Raw genomic sequence first — 20,432 nt, forward strand, 5'->3', positions numbered from 1 at the left:
GCAGTACCAAACCTTAGATTACGTTGCCACACCTACCCCTTTCTTTTTCTTTTTTTTTTAATTGCTCATCAAACAAGAAAACTAAGGCTATGTTTCATAACACTTCTCAAGTCTAGAGCATGAAAACATCTGAAATTTGAAATTAAAAATCAGATTTCAAAAGTTTCTTCTAACATCCCTCCATCATTGATTCAAAATTTTTAAATTTTGGATTTACAATCTCAATCGAAACAAATGTAAATAAAGTTTTGACCACCTCCATTCAGACTTTAGAAGTATTACCAATTACACACTAAAATGATATTTCATAATGTGATAATCATTCTAACATTTTAATGAGTGTTTGGTGTTTTTAGTGAGAAGCGAAACTCTTCCATTTGGATTTCTATCAAATTGTCATTGAAATGCAATATGTGGTGGATAGAAAAAAAATGGCAAATTACACTTTGACCCCTATGATTTGACATAATTCCTGATCACTACAAAACATTTTAGCTACAAATCTAGTTTTGTCTCAAAACATGAATTTTTTGGGATGAAAATTACAATTATGTATTTATAATAGTTATTGCCAATAAAAAAAAATTAAAAAAAAAAAAATCATCCAAAAAGTTGTGGCTAAATCCTTGATGCCAAAATTTCTCGCCTATGTCATATGACGGGAACAAGTATCAATGACAAATATTTTAGCCACAAATCTATTTTTGTTGTAAAAAAGTGCCTTTTGCCAAGAATATTACATGTCGTCCCTAAAATGCATTATAAATTATTTGTTATATACTTTATTTTGTCGCTAAATAGGTAGAACAACATTTTTAGCAATGAACATTGATTCGTCACAAAATATTATTTTTGACTGTGCATTTCGCTAAATATGCATGATAAGTTATTTGCCACGAACCTCATTTCATCGTTGAATATATAAAATAAAATAGTAAATAATATTTTTCAAGCCACAAACATTTATTTGTCACAAAAAGTTATCTTTTTCCACAAAATTTAAATATATAGTGTATGTATTTTTCCATGAACCTTATTCTATAGTTAATTTTGTAGTATCACATTGTCGATAACAACTTTTCAGCCATGCACATTATTTCGTTGCAAAAATTATTTTTTACCACAAATTTTAGATTTCGTTGTTAAATGTGTATGATAGGCACATCAAAACCCCTGATATTTCATCTATCTTTTCTAAATCTTTTAAGATATATATTTACACAAAAAAGAATTGGAAACTATTTTCATTAGTTCTATGCAAAAAAATTCAAAAAAATCAAAATGTTTAAAATGACCAAAATACCCCTAACCCCGATCCATTTTTTATTAAAAAACCCTAAAATTAATTAAAATTAATGTTCATTAATAAATTGTACATAAATGATCTCGAAAGCTTGAAAGCCTTGAAAAAAATACCATGTACATGTTTGTGCCCATGAAAGCACCACTGGTTGTGCCAAAATTTGAAACAATGATCAAAATGCACCTAAAGGGCCCCAATTCAATATTGAGGACTTATTTCCACTTCTTCGTTATCTTAATGTCTATGAACTTTACTAAATATATAGTATGGGTTTAACTTCTTGGAACTTCATTTTCTTTATTCTTTCATTTATTTATGTATTTGAACAAGTAAAATGTAATATTTTTGCACACTTTAATTTTTATTATACTTATATTATTTTTCTTTGGATTGCATATATCTTATTGATTTATAATTGATAATCAGTACGTTATTGACACAGGTGAATAAAATTAAAGCAAAAAGGGTTTAAAAAATATAATATTCTTAGTCATAAATGATTTTTGTGGCTTGTTATATTTAAATATTAAAAATAAATGATCATTAGCTATAAGAAGACTTCGTGACAAAATGTGTCTTTTTGCGACAGAATTTCAATTGTGGCAAATACTTGCACCTTTGCAGTGAATATTTTTAGTAAATAAGATTTTTTAGCATGAAAAATCATCTTCTGTCATGAATGATGTTCGACGCAAATTTTATTGTTTAAAATAAAAAAAATATTAGTCACAAAAAAAAAAAAATTGTAGCAAAAAGTGATTTATTGCGCTGACATTAAAATTGTGGCAAATATTTAGCTTTTTTTTTAAACAAATATTAATCATAATTGGGGTACTTTAGGCAACAATACATAAGATAGTTGGCAACGAAAATATTTTTCGTAAAAGTCTTACACATTGAAATGATTAATTATTTGTCATTGAAGATCACTTTTTTGCGACGTTTCTATGTTTTGTGACTAAAAATAATTAGTCACGCCTTTCTAACGATTAGGGTGTGACAAAGTAATTTTCGTCGCAAAAACTTTTTTGCAATGAAATTATTATATTTAGCGACCAAAGTCATTGGTGGCAAAAAGCGACATTTGTTGTAGTGTGTTGACCCCTAACATTTTGACTAGTGCACTTACCTCCCCTCTCACGAATAGTGTTAAAATTCAGATGTTATTTTACCCTCTTTATTTTTATTTTATTTTTTATATCCGAAAAAAACTAAACTTTAGAAAAGTTATAAAAAGACCCATATCTAAGCCATTTATTCACAGGGATATTTTTGTTTATAGAAAAATAATACTTTAAAAAAGGTAAAATTATCTTTACATAAAGTAAAAAAATCATTCTTTAATTTGATTGACGCCAAGTAGACAAAAGGGTGGTAAGTGAGTTCGTTAGATTAACTATATATATCTCAATGAATAGTCGAAAATTCGAATCTGATTTGAATTTGAATTCGAAAAATCAGATATTATTCAAAAAATTTGAATATCAGATTCGAATTTGAATTCGAAAAATCAGATATTATTCAAAAAATTTGAATATCAGATTCGAATTCGGATAGTTTTATATATTCGAATTCTTATCAGATATGGATTCAGATATTAACATTTCGAATCCGATAATATCCGATTTGAAATAATATATAATATATATTACATATTATTTTGAATCCAATTATTTTATTTTATTTATTTATTATATAAATAATATATTATATTTTATTTATTTATTTATTATATGCATAGTATAATACATAATAGTTTTTTTTAATAATGAAAAATCAAATAGATAAGAAAAAATTGTGTTTTTTTAATATACAAATTATTTGAATTCTATTTAGATATTATCCGATATTCAATAGGATAATCAAATCCGAATTCAGATAGAGTTTTAGAACATCCATCGGATTCGAATTCGAATTCGGATATCAAATAAAAAATTTGGATTCGAATATTGTTGTATCCGAACCGATAAGCATCCGTTGACAGCCCTAAGTATAGAGGATGTAAGTGCAATTGTCAAAATGTTAGGGGGGGTCAACATAGAATTATGCCAAACCTTGAGGGGTGAAAGTGTAATTTATCCTTAAAAAATTAGGTTAACGAAAATTAGCTTTGATTTTTCCAGCAAGACCTTTTCACCATATAGATTGAGGCTGAGGCCTCTTGGCAAAAGCCTAGTCTTGTTACACGCCTGGCGAGCGTTGCTCTTTATGGTCGGGCGATCCCGCCTATTTCTATTATATAGACTTCCATTCCGAACCTGACTTCGCTGGATTCTGAACTCATCCAGCTTGTAGATCCCCCACTTACTCCATAGGGCAGCCCACTTTGACAACTTGAAGAATACAGCGAGCCCTTAGCAGCGATTGAGTGTACAAATGAGACCTTATCAGCTACTTCAAAATAAATCGATCTTAAGAAGATCATTGCCCACTCCCCAGTAGCCCATATGAATCTGGTGACTATTGGTATGTCTAGTCGGGCGGCGGCCGTTAGGTCACCTATTTCTTAGTTATGGACACACAAGGCCAAAACATGTGTGCCGGGCGTGCGACCCATCAACCTACTAGCAATGGGGGAGAAAACATAGCATGTCGCAACAAAAGCTTGATTCTACAATTAAATTCATATGGAATTATGTGTTTTTTCAATCACAAAACATGTGGTTTATGGAACTTGTTTGTCTTTTATGCTCCCTTCCCTACTAAAATGGACTTGCACCCAATTTTATGGTGTTTATGCTACAAAAAATGCTTTAAAAAACGAGGCCAAAAGCACTTTAGAAACAAATTCTGATTTAATTTTAAATACTTTAAATTAACAAAATAACCTTCCTTCCGATAAAATATTAAAGCAACTATACAAAATTATTTTTTTAGAAATTTTTTTAATAGATCTTGTGGAAGTGACTTCTTTTTAAATCTCACCTAACTTTTGGGTAGAAACTTCATTAAACTTTTTCTTTGTTTACAAAGAAATATAATATAATGGGTTGGGATCCGATGACTCCTAAGAATGACTCGTGAAAAAAGCACATGATCTCAACCTTTTAAACACAAAATCCAATGGTTGACATTTATGAGTATCTTGATAACACAAATCTCGGAAATACTTATCCGAAGGATAAATCTCAACCATTGGATTTTGCATTTAAAGGGTTGGGATCATGTGCTTTTTTCATGAGTCACTATTAGGAGTCGAGGGATCCTGTCCCTAATATAATAGCATTTTAGTAATTAAAAAAAAATGAAAGTTATTTTGGTCGTTTAAAAAATTCTTAAAGGAGTGATATCTCATGTCAATTGTTGGCATTTTAACCATTTTGTAGAAATAAGTCTAAAATACCTAACTAAAAATGTTGTTTGGGATGATCGTAACCATCCTAATGATCACACCGCTTCAACATCTCTTCCAAAGAGTTTTTCAATTTTGATTTTTTGTTTTCTCAGAGGATAGAAGCTTTTCCATTAGGTCGGGAGTTTGATCAACCAAGTCTAGATTGACCTAAGGGTAATCAAAGATCTAAAAGTATTGGAACGTAAAATCTAGTAATTGGTTTCAGTAAACGAGCTAAGGAACGAGATAAGATTTTAGAAAAAGATCTCGTACTTATCTTTGTCAGTGTTAGGCAAATGACAAACTACAAACATTTGAATATAGGCAATAATATCTTCCTATCTGATTACCTTTATATATGCTCTCTTACTCTTTATTTCTTTTCCTTACATTTCATAAACTTTTTTTTATCATGTTTGTGTTTTGTTTGTTTCGCTCTACATAATTTCTTTAATTAACATGTTATAGAGTAATTTATGTGATAATATAAGTTTTCTTGTTTTAGAAAGTCAAATAAACAAATAGAAACAATCCAGTCCATTTACCTATCACTCGTGCACTTGTTTAAACTTATGTTACTCAGTTCATTGGTTCATTCGATTTAAATTCAGGTTCACGATTGGCCACTATAGAATGAATCCAATTCGTTAAGGTAGTTTTGTAGAGGGAATGTAAGTCATTTATTTTAGTTTTAGGCAAGAAGACTCAGGACAAGAGGGATGTCATCAGTTTAAAAAATAGTGGGTTATCTTTACATGACTACATTGACCAAAACAAGTGGGGATCTCTAATGTTCTCCAAAATGCGAGGAACATCTAATATTGACCAAAACAAAGGTATAGTGGGGGTTCGTTGTTCCCATGAATCCTGCACGAATCAAACACAAACATGATTGTTTTGTAAGAACAAATCTAGTAACATTGATACATGTCTAAACTTGGATGGGTCATAAAATAACACAACCCTCAAAGGCTAAAGGCTTAGATCTGATTTAATAAAAAAAATTGGGAAAAAAAACTTTTCTTATGCATGATCCACGAGTTTTAAAATGGATAGTAATTGATGTTTTAATTTTCAAAGATCTTCAATTGTACATCTGTAAGTTGTGATTGACGTGACGATTTCCTAATCATCAAAAAACGTTACACCACACTACAAGAAAATGATGCTACATATGATCCGCTCCCACTTAGGAACAGAGTCATGATGAATGTAAGCAATTTTGATATGTGATTGGATACAAGACTAATGTGGTTAGGGCACAAAATCATAGATCGTTTTCATTACGAGACACATAAAAAGATTTATGATTTTGTATCTTTGCCATGTCAGTCGCATAATAAGATCGCATGCATTTATTATTATTCTTAGAAAAATATTGAATTGATTCCTTTGACATTGTGTTCAATAACGTGCTGACATGATAGTGCAATAGAATCATAGATTTTCTTTTACTTAAATATAATCTTGAGAAGAAAAATCTACGGTTATCTATGCATTGTCACGCCAACACGATATTTAACGTTGTATCTAACAAAGTCATTGTGGCACGACTCTAATTCATTATAGCATATCTCTACTCCACACGCAAGGAGATTTTGATAATTTTCTTAAAGACAAGTCAAAACTATAATTTGACACGTGGCGTTAAATCCTACGAATATTAGGGTTTGAAAGATGACACCTGCATTTTAATTTGAAAATAATGGCTCTTCCACACCAGTTTGGTAACCACATCATCTCGCTTTTTTTGTCCAATAAAATACATACACGTGCACAACTTTATTACTACTTTTAATCTATTTATGGCACGTGGAATTATTTTTCTAGTATCTTTATCAAAACTTTCTCCCAACAGCCACTGCGAGTTGGGGGCCCAGGGGAGCCATTGCTTTACTTGCTTGTATTTGGATCCGATAACTTATTGGATCAGCCCGGATCAAATCAAATTCGATTCAATAATTTATATATGTTAAAATTTAAAATAAAAAATAAACAACTGTCATCCCAAGGTGAACGTCATCCTTCTATGTACATCGTTGGATGTATTTCTGCCTGACATTGACCTAAGATCCCGAGGCCATCCACTCGTGTGAACCCTAGAGAGAATTCGTCAGCAATCTAACAATAGCGCATTTATGGAGGAATTGATATCCTAAAGAAAATGTGCTCCCAGATCTGAGACCGTTGGATGGTCTTTGGAATAGGAACATCTGACGGTTAAAACACTTAAGAAAAGCCCCTCCTCAAAGGGACGACTTCAATTTTATATTGTCCAGAAACTAGGACATCTACCCTTGGTTTTCATAGCTCACCGAACACGTAATTTTCCGTTAAATTAGATGTCCGTCAGCAAGCATACGCTCATCACGTAAAGGTAGGAGCGTACAATTGGAACCATGCAAGTGCGGTTTCAAGTCTTTTTTTATGTGACATGAATACCCTTCTTTGAAAAGAGGTTTGTTGTATAACTTTAGAGAGAAATTACTTGCAAATCACAAGTTACCCCTTTAGTCTAACCTTTAGGAAAAAATAATTTATCTTTATTGAAATGCAAGGGGTGACTTGTGATTTGCGAGTAATTGCTCAATTTTTCAATCATAAAAAAGTTACACCATTATATGTTTATTGTTGTAAGAGAAAGAAAAAAATTCTCTCTCTTCTAATGATTCCCAAATATAATCTAAAGGTATTTTATTAAAGAGTCTTGTTAAAATGTACTCTTAGGGCATACGTTAAAGTGCAATAGATACACTTTGAAAATTAGAATGTGAGAGTATTTTGATAAAAAAATAATATTTTTAAGGGTATTTTTGTTACAAAATCCAATTTTTAAAATGTATTTATTACACTTTAACGTGTGCCGTTAAGACACAGGCTAACAAAATCCTTTAATAAAATACAAGGGTATTTTAGGATATAAAAAAGAACGTGCTTCAAACTTTCATAAAGTTTTGGTGTCTTCCTCGCACGTTCGTTAACGGCGTTAAAATGTTTCAGTCAAAGTCTTGCTCATGACTTCATCCAAGCCTATATAAAGCATGGGCTACGTCTTCGCCTCTCTCCTTCGTATCTCTTGGCGACAAAATCGGACATTTGCGACCGAAGATAACAAAGAAGTTCATCAGAGGGGGCAGATCGATCCAATTCATCGTCAATTACGCGCAATCTGTTCTGTAACTGATCTTCAATTTAATCCCGGATTTGTCTTCTACTCGTCTCTGATTCTTTCCTTTGGTAAGAATCCACTTTTCTCTTCTTTAATCCCCACAAATTTTTTCTAATTTTCTTTGTTTCTTTTATTCCAACAAATCCCACATTTGAAAGAAACCCTAATTGTTGACGCCTTTGTTCATTTTCAGATTTAAGGGGTTTGTGTTTGAAAACTCTGGTTTTGAACGAGGAACCAATAATCCCTATTTTATTTTGAAATATTTTGTTTCTATTCTATAGGGGTTTGGTTCCTGGATTTGATGTTTAGGGTTCTTCCGAGAAATTTCTGATCTTGGAGGTATTGGAGAAGTTTGGGCTTTATGATTTTTGGGGCATTCCTTTAGTCTTGATTAGGGTTTGTTCCTGATTCATGGATTTCTAGGGTTGGAATTGTTTGGGTTGTTTTTTAGGTTTTTTTTTTTGTTTTGTACAGGCCTTTTAGAATTAGGGATCTTTCGATCCTTAATTTGATCCCTCCATGGCGAATAAATCGCCTTTTTCTGGGCTGAATCCTGAGAAATTGCCAATGGGTTCTAGATTTTAGAGCTTAGTTTGATTTGGAGCACAAAAGCATCTCAATTTCTAGGTAAAAATGGCTATTGCCGATGTCGCTCGCAGTCCAATTTGTGAAGATCCCGCCCTTTCCCCTGGTTTTTTTGATTGTCAATTGAGTCCTCATTCGAACGATTCGATCTTGATTTACCTTACGGTTGCAAATTCTGTGATTCCAATGCGTATATTGGAGTCTGATTCCATTGCATCCGTGAAACTAAGGATCCAAACCTGCAAAGGATTTGTTGTGAAGAAGCAAAAGCTAGTTTTTGGAGGTCGAGAGCTGGCACGGAGTGACTCTCTGGTCCGAGATTACGGGGTCACAGATGGGAACTTGTTGCATTTGGTCCTCCGGCTTTCTGATCTTCAAGTTATCACCGTTAAGACTGCTTGCGGGAAGGAGTTTGAATTCCATGTTGAAAGGTGTAGAAATGTAGGGTATGTCAAGCAGCAGATCGCGAGAAAAGGGAAAGGTTTCGTTGATGTCAAGGATCAAGAATTGATTTGTAATGGAGAGAAGCTCGAAGATCAATGTGTCATTGATGATATTTGTAAAAGTAATGACGCGGTGATTCACATACTGGTTCGGAAGCCTGCCAAGGTTAGGGCTAAGCCTGTTGAGAAAAATTTCGAACTAACAATTGTTGCACCTAATTTGAATGAGAGGAAAGATAATGAAAAACTGTGGAGGAAAGAAGATGATGAGCTTTATGTTGTTGCTAGGAAGCCACTCAATAAAGATTTCTTGTTGGAACCAGTTATTGTTAATCGTAAGATTGAATTACCTTCTGTGATTAGAGATATGATTAACTCTACGATTGGGGGAATGGAAAGAGGTAACCAACCAATCAGATCTTCGGAGGGTTCGGGTGGAGCTTATTTTATTCCGGATTCATCAGGTCATAAGTATGTTTCGGTGTTTAAACCAATTGACGAGGAACCCATGGCCGTGAATAACCCTCGTGAGTTACCCTTGACAACAAATGGTGAAGGTTTGAAGAGGGGGACAAGAGTTGGAGAAGGAGCATTGAGGGAAGTTGCAGCATACATTCTGGATCACCCGAGGAGTGGACATCGGTCATTTTCAAATGAGGCACTCGGATTTTCCGGGGTCCCACCCACGACAATGGTTAGGTTCTTGCACAAAGGTTTTAACCATCCAGAAGGGTATGAGCATGCAAATAAGAACATTAAGATTGGGTCATTGCAGATGTTTATGAAGAATTATGGGAGTTGTGAAGACATGGGTCCTCGAGCTTTTCCAGTGGAGGAGGTGCATAAGATATCTGTTTTGGATATGAGGTTGGCAAATGCGGATAGGCATGCTGGGAATATTCTGATAAGCAAGGAGGGAGAAGAGGGTCGTATTGTGCTGATTCCGATTGATCACGGATACTGCTTGCCCGAGAATGTAAGTTTTACTTTTCTTCTGTTTTTTTTTTTTTTGGCTTAATTAGTGTACTGGCTTTGACTCCATATACTTTTCTCTTCTTAATATGGGATATTTCTGGTTTTAGTTTTTATAATTTCTGAAGAATTTGTTTTAAGGGTAGTTTTTTTTTTTCTGCATGATTCCGGGTTGCCTGTTTTTGATTCCTAGGTATTCTTTTGTTTTTGTGTTTGATGTATGATTCTACTAGATTCTCAGCAGCACTGGTGTTTCATCATGCTTCCCTCTTATTCTCAAGTGGGGATATGGGGTAGCTGCTGCCTTTTAAAGAAAGGTGTTATGCATCTAGTGAAGGAATTTGATGTATAACTATGTATTCCTTACTTTGTTATTGTCGTAGATGGTTAATGGGTTGATTATAAGTTGTGTTTAGTAGTTACTTAATGAATAGTGTTTGCTCTTGCTGCAGTTCGAAGACTGCACATTTGACTGGCTCTACTGGCCCCAAGCCCGCCAGCCTTACTCCCCTGATGATATCGACTACATAAGATCATTAAATGCCGAAGAAGATATCGCCCTTCTGAAGTTCCATGGATGGGATCTATCACTTGAGTGTGCACGTACCCTCCGCGTCTCCACCATGCTTCTGAAGAAGGGTGTAGAGAGAGGGCTTACTCCTTTTACCATTGGAACCATCATGTGCAGAGAAACCCTAAACAGAGAATCCGTGATTGAGGAGATTGTTCGTGAAGCGCAGGACTCCATGATTCCAGGAATGAGTGAAGCTTCCTTCCTTGAATCCGTTTCCCGGATCATGGATCGTCGTCTTGATGAGCTCACCATATAACAGCACAATGGTTTATATAGGTACATATGTGTATATATATACATATGCATATGTTATCATAAATATGTATGTATGTACGCATGGATGGATGATGGGTCCATCTTTAGATGTTACAGGATGTATGTTGTGTGGATATGCTGTTGGCAACTTAGGGCCCTTCTAACTCACTTTCTTTGTTCATACATTTGATGTGAAGCTTTCCCCTCCTGGTTTTGGTGAATATTTGAGGTACCCTCGCACCTTCGACCATGCTTTCATGTGTAATCAAGTGTTTTGTATTAGTGATGAAATTATCCAAATGCAATTTGTTAAATAATGTTATTTGAGCTGCTATTGGCACCCTAATTTCTACTTATTCCACCTTAATTTTTTAAATTATTTATTTAAAACGCACCATTTTTTACAGAAGTTTGGTTCAATTTATTACCTCAACATTACTAAGTATTATGATATATCCAAACAACTGGCAGGCAAGTTTTACTTATTCTAAGTCATTAACTTAAGTAAAAACATATGTAAAAACAATGATTTTTTAAAATATGGGTTAGATGTTTGGGATTGAATTGACTTTTTGTGAGGATGATCTCTATGAGGAGAAGAGCTTCTTCACAAAAGATCAATTGAATCTGAAAATTTTAAATTCTTTAGAAGTGATTTACAAATTATTGGTAAAAAGTCGATGGTGCACATTCTAAAACACTTTTGATGGGGTTAAAATTTTTCGATTAGGCTGATTTTTTTGGCACGATCTTCTCATAGAGATCCTTCTCACAAAAAATGATTGTTATTACATTGTTTCACCTCCTATATATATTTATATCCATTGGAGTGCAGTAAGTAAAAGTTTTAGTGCCACTAGCAGCTCTTAAGTTCAACAAATCAATGTCTCCCGTTAACTTTTTTTTTTTTTTTTTTTCCATCCAGTGGGACCCACCATGAGACTTTTGTCCAGAAATCACTGTGATTAATGATCCTAACTGTCCGAGGCCATGTTTTCACATCAAAAGTTGTACCACATCCATTCTCCAATGCTCCTTCAAAAAGAAATATAGAAAAAAAAATCAAGGGTCCCATGTTACCATGTATGATGCCTTTACGAGCTTCGTGGTCCCACAAGACCTTTCGGTCCAAAAATAGATATGATCGGTTAATCACAGCCGTTCATGCATTCTCAATAAGACATTATTTTTCATTCCTCTCTCGAGGAAACGGAAGTCATCCTTTCACACATTTTTTTTTGTGTCTCAGATCCATTCCATCCATACCACGTGTGCAGTGTGCGTTTCTTTCTCCCATCCCGATCCTATACTACAGGGAGTTGGGTATATTTGCACCCACCTCCATGCTTGAATAGATTACCGATTATCATCATAATATATAAGTGGCCAGCTGGAGTTTGTCCCTCTTCAACCACTCCTTCTAGTTCTCTTTCATGAGCGATTCGGGCCGGATACTTCTTCTATGTGAGCGTTTCATCTAAAAAAAGGTCATTGAGAAGTAGAGATTTGACTCTTGTTTAACTGCAAAATTCTCCATTTTTTTTAATAAATTCTTTAAAATTTTAAAAGATCCTAAAAAAAAACCTTTGATTAAAGGATTATTAAATTAATTCAACAAATTGATGATTTATCAGTTAGTTGTGAAATATGATAAATTTTTTATATTTTACCCTCAAATTTTTTTTTTCTTTTTCTTGAGTTTTGAGGAGGTTGAAGATGATGGATTTGGGTAAGACACCCATAGCCCTCATTTGTATACTTTTCAATAATTTTTTTTTTCTTCAAAAGTTTTCCTAATGAGTCATGATAATCTTACACCTCCATCACAAAAACGTAGATCATTTGCCTCTGGATACATAAGAAAAAGATATATAATTATGCATATCCTGAGGCAAATAATTTATGATTCTATGACGGGGGTATAAAAGGGCGTTTGTAGAAAGGGGTGTCTGAAAATCATCATTCTTAACTAATTTATCTATGTAAAAGTATTTGTCCTCGTCCATGGGTTGTATTGATTTATTGTAAATGATTTCCCTATAAATATTTTAGTTCATTTGTAATTGTTATCGTTAAAATCGTTTTTGGGAAATTTGAAGTTTGAAGAATCATATCAAAGTCAAATTCGTTGAAAATCAAACTTAAAGATATTGGGAAGAAGAATGTAAAGACCAATTGAGATTATCACACATCGATAAAGAGATCCAGAAAAAGGTTAGTAGTGTGTGAGTGTCTTTGGTCGGTCGATCAAACCACCCTGAAACTCTTAGACCTCATCGTTTTTGTCATTCGGGCGACAAAACCTTTTTAGTCGATCAAATCCAAGAGTATAGTACTTTCATTATTTGCTCATTGGGCGATCAAGTCCATTCAATTGATTGAACCTGAAACTTGTGAATCTCCTCTTTTGCTCACTCGGATGGTTGAGATTCTTTGGTCGATCTAACCCGAAAGTCTTAGTGCTCTTGAGTTTGCTCACTCAGTTGATCGAGCGCTTAAAATTTAAAAATTGTGACTTTTTCCTCTTTTGTTTCAACAATCAATATTATTCGAAAAAAACTTGATCTTTGATTATTTTTGAATTTGATGACTCTTTCTAGAGCCTATCCTTAGTTATTAGGATTTCTCTTTAAATCATTTTCTCCTTTCTTTTCTATAAATGGTATAAATCTATCAAAAAAAATCCATCAAGCAAAAAATCAATTAGATTTGAGTTAACCTCTTGAGTTTTTTCATTCCCTTTTCTTCTTCTTTGATCCATTTTTTAGTAATACCTCGAGAGAGGGAGAAAAAGAGAGAAAGTTATTTTATCTTATTTTTATTTTTATAGAGGTTTCTTGTTTTGAAATCTCGTAACTACTCGAGTGAAAATCCCAAGCATAATGTCGCGAAGATGTGTTAGTTTATTTGTGTAAGTGATTGTAATTCGAAAGCATTGAATAAAAAAAAAATACCAGTTCAAGTTATTGTGCTTTTCTAGAGTGGAGTAGAGATCGAGATCGTCAATCTACTATAAATTTATGTCTCTTATGTGATTTGATTTTCTCTAAAACTCTATCTAATTTATTATTTTGATTGATTGTGTATTGTGAGTACTTATGTGGTTCATTAAGGTGGCGATTGATTGCGCTTTTAAACGCAAATTTACCGGCGTTTGCGTCAAAACGCCGCGTTTTGAAGCTGAATCAAACGCATCCAACCGCTGCGTTTTGAAATTGCGTTAAACTTTTGCGGTTTGGAACGCAAATGAGAGAAGCGGTTTGAGGGAGCTTTTTTATTTTGCGTTTGCGAGAGTTTGAGATACCGAATAAACGGTTCATCTAAAAGACGTTTCTACCCCTCCCTATTTTCTCCATCGAATAGACGAAGACAGAAGCTCTGTTCAACCACGACGACTGAAGCTCTTTCAACCTCTTTCTTGCACACATAGCAGCCTTCACAACACGACGATAGAAGCGCTATTGAACCTCTGTTCAACCTCTTTCTCGCACACACAGCAGCCTTCTCAAACCTCTCTCTCGCTCTCGGACACCTCTTTCTCTGTTTCATCTTGGTCTTCAATCGTCTAACACAGCTGCACACAGCTGTTGGATCTCCAACTGGCACAGATCTTCGCAAAGCTCTCTCTCTCGCAGCAGATCTCGCACAGATCTGCAAGGAGTTCGACCTCTGCATCAACTCTTACAGGTCTCTCTCTCTCTCTCTCTATCGAAAATTAATTTAATTTCAATTTTTTTGTAAATCAAATACGATTTTTAGTTTGGGTTTTTGATTTAGAGAATGGGTTTTACCTGTATATCCATCACAGTATTGATCTCCAACTCAACTCACCAAGATTTGAACCCCAAACGAACAATAGATTCATATCTTCTTAGGTTTTAGTTCCCACAACTTCAACAGATTCATATAGTTTAGGGTTTTATAAAATTGGGTTTTCGATGTCTATTTGTTAACCCAGATCTACAATGAATCTGGATTTTGATGTCGATTTGTTTATGTATTTTTATATTTTCAGGGATAATTTTCACTTTAATATAATTTTTTTGGATCGGAAATGATGAGAAATATATGTTAATTGTTATTATCTTTATAGAGGTAAATCGTAGGAGATTTTGGTTACATCGGAACTCCAATTGGAGAACAGACAGGAAATTAGACATCTTTTAGAAACCTAAATCAAATATTGATAATATTTGATAAAAATTTTCTAACCAATATACATCGGTAAAATTCAAAAATATTATATCTAGGAAACAATATAAGAATATGATAATGTAATTTTAGAATATTCGAATATAAGTTGAACATGATAGAATTTAGGTCATTTTCTATTAGTCTATCATGGAAGTTTGAACTCAAGGAGGGCATATCATCAGTTTAAAAAAAAATAGGTGTATCTCAAATATTCTTTAAAATGTGTAAGGTGTATCCAAAACACCCTATCTTATAAAATTGACTTTCATTCTTGCTTGTATATATATGGTTCAGAAGCATGTTTATGTCTGATAAGGGTAAATCTTGCTTCTTTTGAATTTAATAAGTTTAGACTATTGGACTAGTTCTTGAAGGAAAAAACTGTTTGTTGCGGGTAACCCATTTCAAAATTTTGAAGAAACTCTCTTTCCATTAGATTACACGTGACATTTTAAGGAAATGTTTCAAAATTCTGTGAAAATGTTTCAAATTTTGGATGATTTATCTAATTAGATATTTATTTTTTAGTTTCTTCTGGATCAAATTAGTGATACCAGTTGATTTTTCCGATTTCTAGTCCAAAACATCTAATTAGGGTTTATTGATTGGATGGTTTAGTTTATAGTTAGTAATTTAGGGCAAAGATTTGTAAATGGGTTCATTATTCGGAATTTATGATTGTAGTCTGTTTAAAAATTGGGGAAAAAGGAGGAGTGAAAAAAAAGCATATCTTTTTTGTAATTAGATAGTACCAAATGTTGTCTAGGTAATGCCTTACTCTTAAATGCAAGGGGCTGTTCATTTGGGAACAAAATAGCCTCTATTAATTTACTAGATGCAATGTTTGCAATCTTTTGTGGATCAACAACAACTCCATCTTATGATATGAGATGGCTTAGGTATTCTATCTTGCTTTGGCTGCATATGCATTTAGAAAGCTTCACTTATAACTCGTGGTCATGATGTACTTCTAATGTAGCTTGAACATCACAAGCACGAGTTTTCGTAAATAAATGTTTTCAAACCAACAATATACCCCCTTACTTGGTATTGTATCATCAACTAATGAAAAATATTTAAATTTTCTTTTCAAAATCAATCATCTTCAACAACTTAATATGATGTTGATGATGATTAAGACAATGACAAAAGAGATGTGATCATATTAATTTTTGATGCATTCTGCGTACATTATGTTGGATTGTGTATTATGCAGGTATTTTGTTTATCAGGAAAATTTTATATGTCTATTTTTAAGAGGAGATGCTGTCGAAATTTCTATAGAATTATAAAATTTTTCTATAATTTTTTATATAGATTTATAAACATTTTAAAATTAAAATAATTATTTTTTTAATTTTTTATATAATTTTATTATATTTATATATATATTTAGTGTAATTATATATGTATAGGGGTATTCTGATAATTTTTATGCATTCTGGTTACATTATCAACCTTAAGGGCATTCTAATCATTTTACCCTACTACAGCAGATTTTAGAAGCTATATCAAACAATCCATAGTTAGATTCTAGTCAACAGCACAGCAGTTTTAAAAAACTCTATCAAACAAAATTTTCAACTTTTCAGATTCTGATAGCAGATTCAGACAGCAGAAGCTGACAACAGTTTTAAGAAGCTAAATCAATCAGCACCTAAGTTTTGTGATAATAAAAAATTGTTAGAAAACCTATTCACTCCTTGAGTGTTTTTTATAGTTATTTCAATATAAATAAAAGAAATTGAATCCTTGTTAATAATTATGGAATCTCAACTTGGTTGCTATGATGGTCAATTTGTTTGGGTCGAATAATGCACCACTTGGAGAAAAAAATAGACCGATAGTTGTTTTGCAATTCAACTCCTGGGAGTACATGAAAATGCACTCTTCTTCGTTCACTTTAATTCACATAACTTGTAGTCACAAAACTCCACACTAATTAACCAGACCAACCACCACACTCACACACTCTCTCTCAACTTTTTCCAACAAAATTACAATTTTACCATCGCCATGAGCAAACCACATAGACCTTCATCAGGCCGTACGAATTTCGCTTCGTGTGTCGTTGCCACGATCTTCTTAATCTTTGTCGTCATCGTCATCCTCATAGTCTTCTTCTCTCTCTTCAAACCCAAAGAACCAAAGATCGCCGTTAACGCCGTCCAGCTTCCCACTTTCTCCATCTCTAACGGCACTGTTAACTTTACTTTCTCACAGTACGTCGCCGTCAGGAATCCTAACCGCGCCGTCTTCACCCATTACGACAGCTCGCTCCAGCTACTCCACTCCGGCGATCAGGTCGGTTTCATGTTCATCCCCGCTGGTAAGATCGAATCCGGTCGGACTCAGTTCATGTCGGCAACGTTCTCTATACAGTCGTTTCCATTAACGGCGCAATCAACGGGAGAATCCACGCTAACGGAGGCGTTGAATGGGTTTGGGGTGGGTCCCACGTTGGAGATTGAATCTCAGATGAAAATGGCGGGTAGGGTTAGTGTTTTGCATTTCTTCACGCATCACGTGGAGTCTAGGGTTGGGTGTAAGGTTGCGATTTCTGTGAGTGATGGATCAGTGTTAGGGTTGCATTGCTGAAAAATTCGAATTTTGATGATTGGGGTTTTCAATTTGAAGCATCAATTCTGTCAAAAACTCTCTTTCTCCCTCTCTCGTTTAGTTGTTATAAATTTAAACTGGTGATTTGAGCTTTATGATTTGAACCTCGATTTTATTGAATTTTTTTTTATTTGAATTTGGAGTTTATATATATATATATGAATTTTGAGCTCAGTTCCGATTTTAAAATTTTCGTTTAATTATAATCAAGTAAATGGAACGAGCCTTTAGTCTTGATTTTTTTAATTTAAAAGAATTTAATGTTGATTTTAAAAAAAAGAAAAATTCAGAATTTGTTTTCGATGAGTTGCACAACTCTAATGTACGCCTTCGAGGATGACAAAGCTTAACCTGCGCACATAGCAAAAGCTGAGATTTATCTTTGGGAAAAGCATAAAACGCGGCTGTCTTCAAGGGAATCGAACATACATGCGCATTTTAGCCACTTGAGACCATCTTTCTTTTATCTATTTTCTTTACTTGAGGAGGAAGGGAAGATATAGTGCATCTGTGCGTAAACTCAAATTCAAAGCATATAAAGTAGTCGTGGCCCACCCAATCTAATCAAGTTGACTCTTAAGGATGGTTGTGGGGTCCACCCTCAACTAATCAAGTTAGTTTTTCAAGAATGGTTGTGGGCCCACCCTCATCTAATCAAGTTAGTTTTTCAAGGATGGGTAGGCCCTAAGCAACATCATATGGAGGTCCCGTTGTTATTAACAGTTTGGGAAATATGAGGACTAGATTGAGCCATTGAGGGGGAAAATTGGGGACAAAAGTGGAAGAATAAGAAAGGGTTGGTTCTACTTGGACAAAGAAACGGTATCTGTCTATTTTTAGTGGGATTTACTTTAGTTGAGGTGATATAATTGTACTTATCTATAAAATCTTTAAGTTGTGTTTTTAGTCTCCTGCTTTCATCATTAATAGAGCCCACATGGATATTATTGTTGGGGCTGGTGGACGTGTTTGGGTCGGACTTGTTTGATACCTAACCCGGCCTTAAAGTGGTGGGCTATGTCTTAAATTATTAGCCCTATAACTCAATCGGGTCTAAGTTGACTAAGTCCTAACCTGGCCCCCTAAAGTGTCCAAACCAAGCTCAGGTCTCTGTTCAGGTTCTATAAAAATTTAAATTCCTGCATTTTGTAAAATCATTTGAAGCCATCCTAGTAGTTTGAAATGAAGGCAAATAGTTTAGTTTGAAATCATATACATCTAGCTGACTGGGCTGGGTTGAGCATTGATAAGCCTTAAGCACGTTACCGGTCCAACATGCTCAATCCACAGATACCGTAATCATAGCCATGGTTTAAAATATCGTATCAATTAATGAAAAAACTGAAAAGGTATCAGCGGATACAAGCCCGATACATTCCTGAAACATTCAACGTTTCATATCAGTCTGGGCCAATACCGATACATATCGACCAATACATTCTGATATTTTAAACCATGATCATAGCATTTAAGTAAGGTTATTTTATCTTTATAATTATAATTGAGATTGAATTTATCAAGACAAATAGTGTATTTTATAATTTGTGTCATTTAACGGAATGCAATCGTACTTTTGAAATTTTAAAATGTTAATTAATGTGGATTTAGTTTAATAATACCGAATCTTCTCTCATTGAATAGTACTACTGATCGGTATATGCAATTGCATAGGGTTTACAAAACTTAATATTCATACCGAATCTTCTATAAAACACTGCCCCCGTGTGTGTTGCCATCCAAAGACATGATACGATGCCACAGGGTTTAGAGGACAGATTCTGAGAACATTGAAAAAGAAAACATCCAACTTAAAAAAAAAAAAATATGAATGTTTGCCATCTACTTTCACATCAAGATGTGTGATATGAAGTCACTCCAGCACCACTATTTATATTATTATAAATATTATATTTTGGATGCATTGATTGTAGAAAATTGTGCTTGAGAAATGAAATTGAGCCCACGACAATCAAATTGAGATCACAAATCAGAAATAACGAGAGAATACAACACAAATTTACGTACCTCACTACATTCGTGAAAAATTAGGGTTACAATCTCTCACTCACAATATATATATATATATATATTTTTTAAAGAATCCATACAGTCATCCTAGAACGAGTCGGCTATGTATTATAAAGTGAATTTTAGTAGTACGCGCCTGCAAAATTGGCGATACTAAGTTAAACTAAACAAAATGTAATATTAGGTTTTCCCCTTGACCAAAAGTCAAGGTCCCTTTTGTTGATGAGTAAATGGTGAAATTTTGATTTGGGAATTTAAATTTTGGGGTTAACCTAATCTTATATTTTGTAAGAGGCAAATTTAATATTGTCAATTTCATAGGGGTGTCAATACTATATGTAACTAACCGAATTTATAATTCGTGTAATAATGAATATTTGGAATACCTCTTTACATTTTCAAAATAATGACATGAACTCTCAACCTCGTAATGAAGAATGATCTCAATGCTCTCTTCACTGTGACGCTTCATAAATAATATAAAATATTTACCAAAATAAATAAGAAGGGCATCTCCAACGGTCTCCTCTTCCCTATATTTGTATATAGGGAAGAAAGATTATATAGAAAATTAGAAAAGGTGGGTGGGGCCGTGGTGGTCTTCCTCATTTGCAAAAAATATTCTTCAAAAAGTGGAGTAGCTAGATGACAATATCAAAGAATTTCGGGGTTGAAATGACTTGTGCACAACCAAACTCAAATTTAGGGTAGAAAATGGGAGCGATTGTCACACGTAAGGATTTGTGGCGGCCATTGGAAACAGTTTTGGCCTTCTCTCCTCAAAAATAGGTAAAGGGAGTATTTGAGGAGACCATTGCACATACTCCAAAGGACTAGAAGGCAATATTTACCAAATGTAGGCCAATTTTAATACCAATATTAGTGGAGTTTGATATTCTTATCGTATGGTAGTTGAACACGGCTCTAATTTTTTGTTTCTGAAAATTTTCTTA

General features: G+C 33.8%; 2 protein-coding genes across 4 annotated transcripts; both read left to right on the forward strand.

Annotated features, from left to right (window-relative positions):
* The first annotated feature begins 7,673 nt into the window (after window positions 1-7,673).
* On the forward strand, window positions 7,674-10,970 carry LOC147407921 (phosphatidylinositol 4-kinase gamma 4-like). 3 transcript variants are annotated; one of them, XM_086436716.1, is made up of 3 exons: window positions 7,674-9,531; window positions 9,613-9,813; window positions 10,262-10,970. In XM_086436716.1, exons 1-3 carry the CDS (start codon window positions 8,443-8,445, stop codon window positions 10,637-10,639), a joined length of 1,668 nt encoding a protein of 555 aa, XP_086292842.1. In that variant the 5' UTR covers window positions 7,674-8,442; the 3' UTR covers window positions 10,640-10,970. The 3 variants fall into 3 exon arrangements, with proteins under 3 accessions (XP_086292842.1, XP_086292840.1, XP_086292841.1); XM_086436714.1 differs by having other exon boundaries at window positions 7,678-7,874; window positions 8,000-9,813; XM_086436715.1 differs by having other exon boundaries at window positions 7,678-7,874; window positions 8,284-9,813.
* Window positions 10,971-16,712: 5,742 nt separating this feature from the next.
* Window positions 16,713-18,705, forward strand: LOC147407922 (uncharacterized). Its single transcript, XM_086436717.1, has one exon. The coding sequence runs from the start codon at window positions 16,849-16,851 to the stop codon at window positions 17,428-17,430; it is 582 nt and encodes a 193-aa protein (XP_086292843.1). The 5' UTR covers window positions 16,713-16,848; the 3' UTR covers window positions 17,431-18,705.
* Window positions 18,706-20,432: the final 1,727 nt, after the last annotated feature.

This window comes from Akebia trifoliata, chromosome 3 (assembly GCF_017979445.1).
Source record: "Akebia trifoliata isolate Shusen 1 chromosome 3, ASM1797944v1, whole genome shotgun sequence".
In the NCBI taxonomy this organism is placed as follows: Eukaryota; Viridiplantae; Streptophyta; class Magnoliopsida; order Ranunculales; family Lardizabalaceae; genus Akebia; species Akebia trifoliata.

What these genes read in the sequence shown, in the direction of transcription:
- LOC147407921 (XM_086436714.1), top strand. Translation starts at nt 8,443, where the DNA reads ATGGCTATTGCCGATGTCGCTCGCAGTCCAATTTGTGAAGATCCCGCC. An exon ending in GATACTGCTTGCCCGAGAAT is followed by an intron (nt 9,814 to 10,261) that starts GTAAGTTTTACT and finishes CTCTTGCTGCAG; the next exon opens with TTCGAAGACTGCACATTTGA.
- LOC147407922 (XM_086436717.1), top strand. Translation starts at nt 16,849, where the DNA reads ATGAGCAAACCACATAGACCTTCATCAGGCCGTACGAATTTCGCTTCG.